Raw genomic sequence first — 1,164 nt, forward strand, 5'->3', positions numbered from 1 at the left:
GGACTTCTGCAAAAACTTCGTGAGAAAATGAAAACCAGAAAAGAAAGTCCAAAGGAGAACACTTCACATACAGATGCAGGAATAAGACAGACAAAGAAGCAAAAAGCAACACGCAATGTTGAGATAGGATGGATACATTGTGATGGAAAAATAGCCACAAAAATAGCCATTAAAGTCAGAATTCTGAGATTAAAGTCAGAATTCTGACTTTAATCTTTTCCAGTGGCCCTAATCCTCTTCCGTAGCCGGGAGACCACAGTGGCCAATAATATATTACATCCGTAGTGGTTTAACGCTACCATAGAGAATGAATGGGAGACGGTTTAGGGCCGTTTAGGTAAACAATCCCACGGGGAGTCACGGGTGTAATACCGTCTTTGGCCACAAGGTGGAGAACTATACATGTGCGTCAATGGTGTAGAGCGCCACCAGCCCAAAGGGCTGTGATCATGGACAAACAAAGGTACTGCACAACGGTTTAGTGCAGTGATTCCCCGACGGGGAGGCCGTAACTTTTTCGCTTTAACCCACGTTTTTGTTAGAGGTTGGGACACCCAGATTATTGTTTTTTTTTAAAAAAAGAATAGCTAAGAACTGAGACAGAACTTTTATTTGGCTCTCAGACTTCCACACATACAGCTTTATTATTGAGATCACAGATGGAGGCCACTGAGATTTAACCACAACATCTCACATTCATCAGCCTCTTTATTTGTTCTGTCACAAATGTAAAGAGAAAGTAGAACAGACATGAACAACGAGCAGAGATCATTAAACACACTCTCAGTGCTGAGCTCATCACAGTGTTTCTAATAACAGTGTAAACAGAAACGTCACCAGCGTCCTCCCTGCACGAATGCCGCTCTGGTTCCTCTGTTAGTCCAGAGTGTAGATGTTCTCCTGCACCGGCCTCCTCATGCGGATCTCGTAGATGATGTGAGGAGGTTCTTCAGAGGAGAAGCTGCAGAGTTACAAACAGCCGAGTTACTGCCAGAGCGAGCCTCAGCACTGCAGCAATAACTCTGATTCATGTTGTGGAGGTGGTCTGTGCTAGGGCTGAACGATATATCGCATTTGCGATAATATCGCGACATGATCAAGTGCAATTTTCTAACCGCAAAGGCTGCGATTATACTCTGGACATGTCCAAATTCATGGGCTGCA

General features: G+C 44.2%; 1 protein-coding gene across 3 annotated transcripts in view; it reads right to left on the minus strand.

Moving 5' to 3' along the window:
- Positions 1-595: 595 nt before the first annotated feature.
- Positions 596-1,164, minus strand: part of timd4 (T cell immunoglobulin and mucin domain containing 4) — a 4,050-nt gene continuing 3,481 nt past the window's right edge. For all 3 annotated transcript variants that reach the window (XM_005750240.1, XM_005750239.1, XM_005750241.1), the window contains exon 8: positions 596-961. In XM_005750240.1, coding sequence (XP_005750297.1) covers positions 877-961 — 85 coding nt within the window. In that variant the 3' untranslated portion in view covers positions 596-876. The remainder of the gene's footprint in view (positions 962-1,164) is intronic.

Source organism: Pundamilia nyererei, unplaced genomic scaffold, assembly GCF_000239375.1.
Source record: "Pundamilia nyererei isolate P.nyererei 1_Seehausen unplaced genomic scaffold, PunNye1.0 scaffold00266, whole genome shotgun sequence".
In the NCBI taxonomy this organism is placed as follows: domain Eukaryota; kingdom Metazoa; phylum Chordata; class Actinopteri; order Cichliformes; family Cichlidae; genus Pundamilia; species Pundamilia nyererei.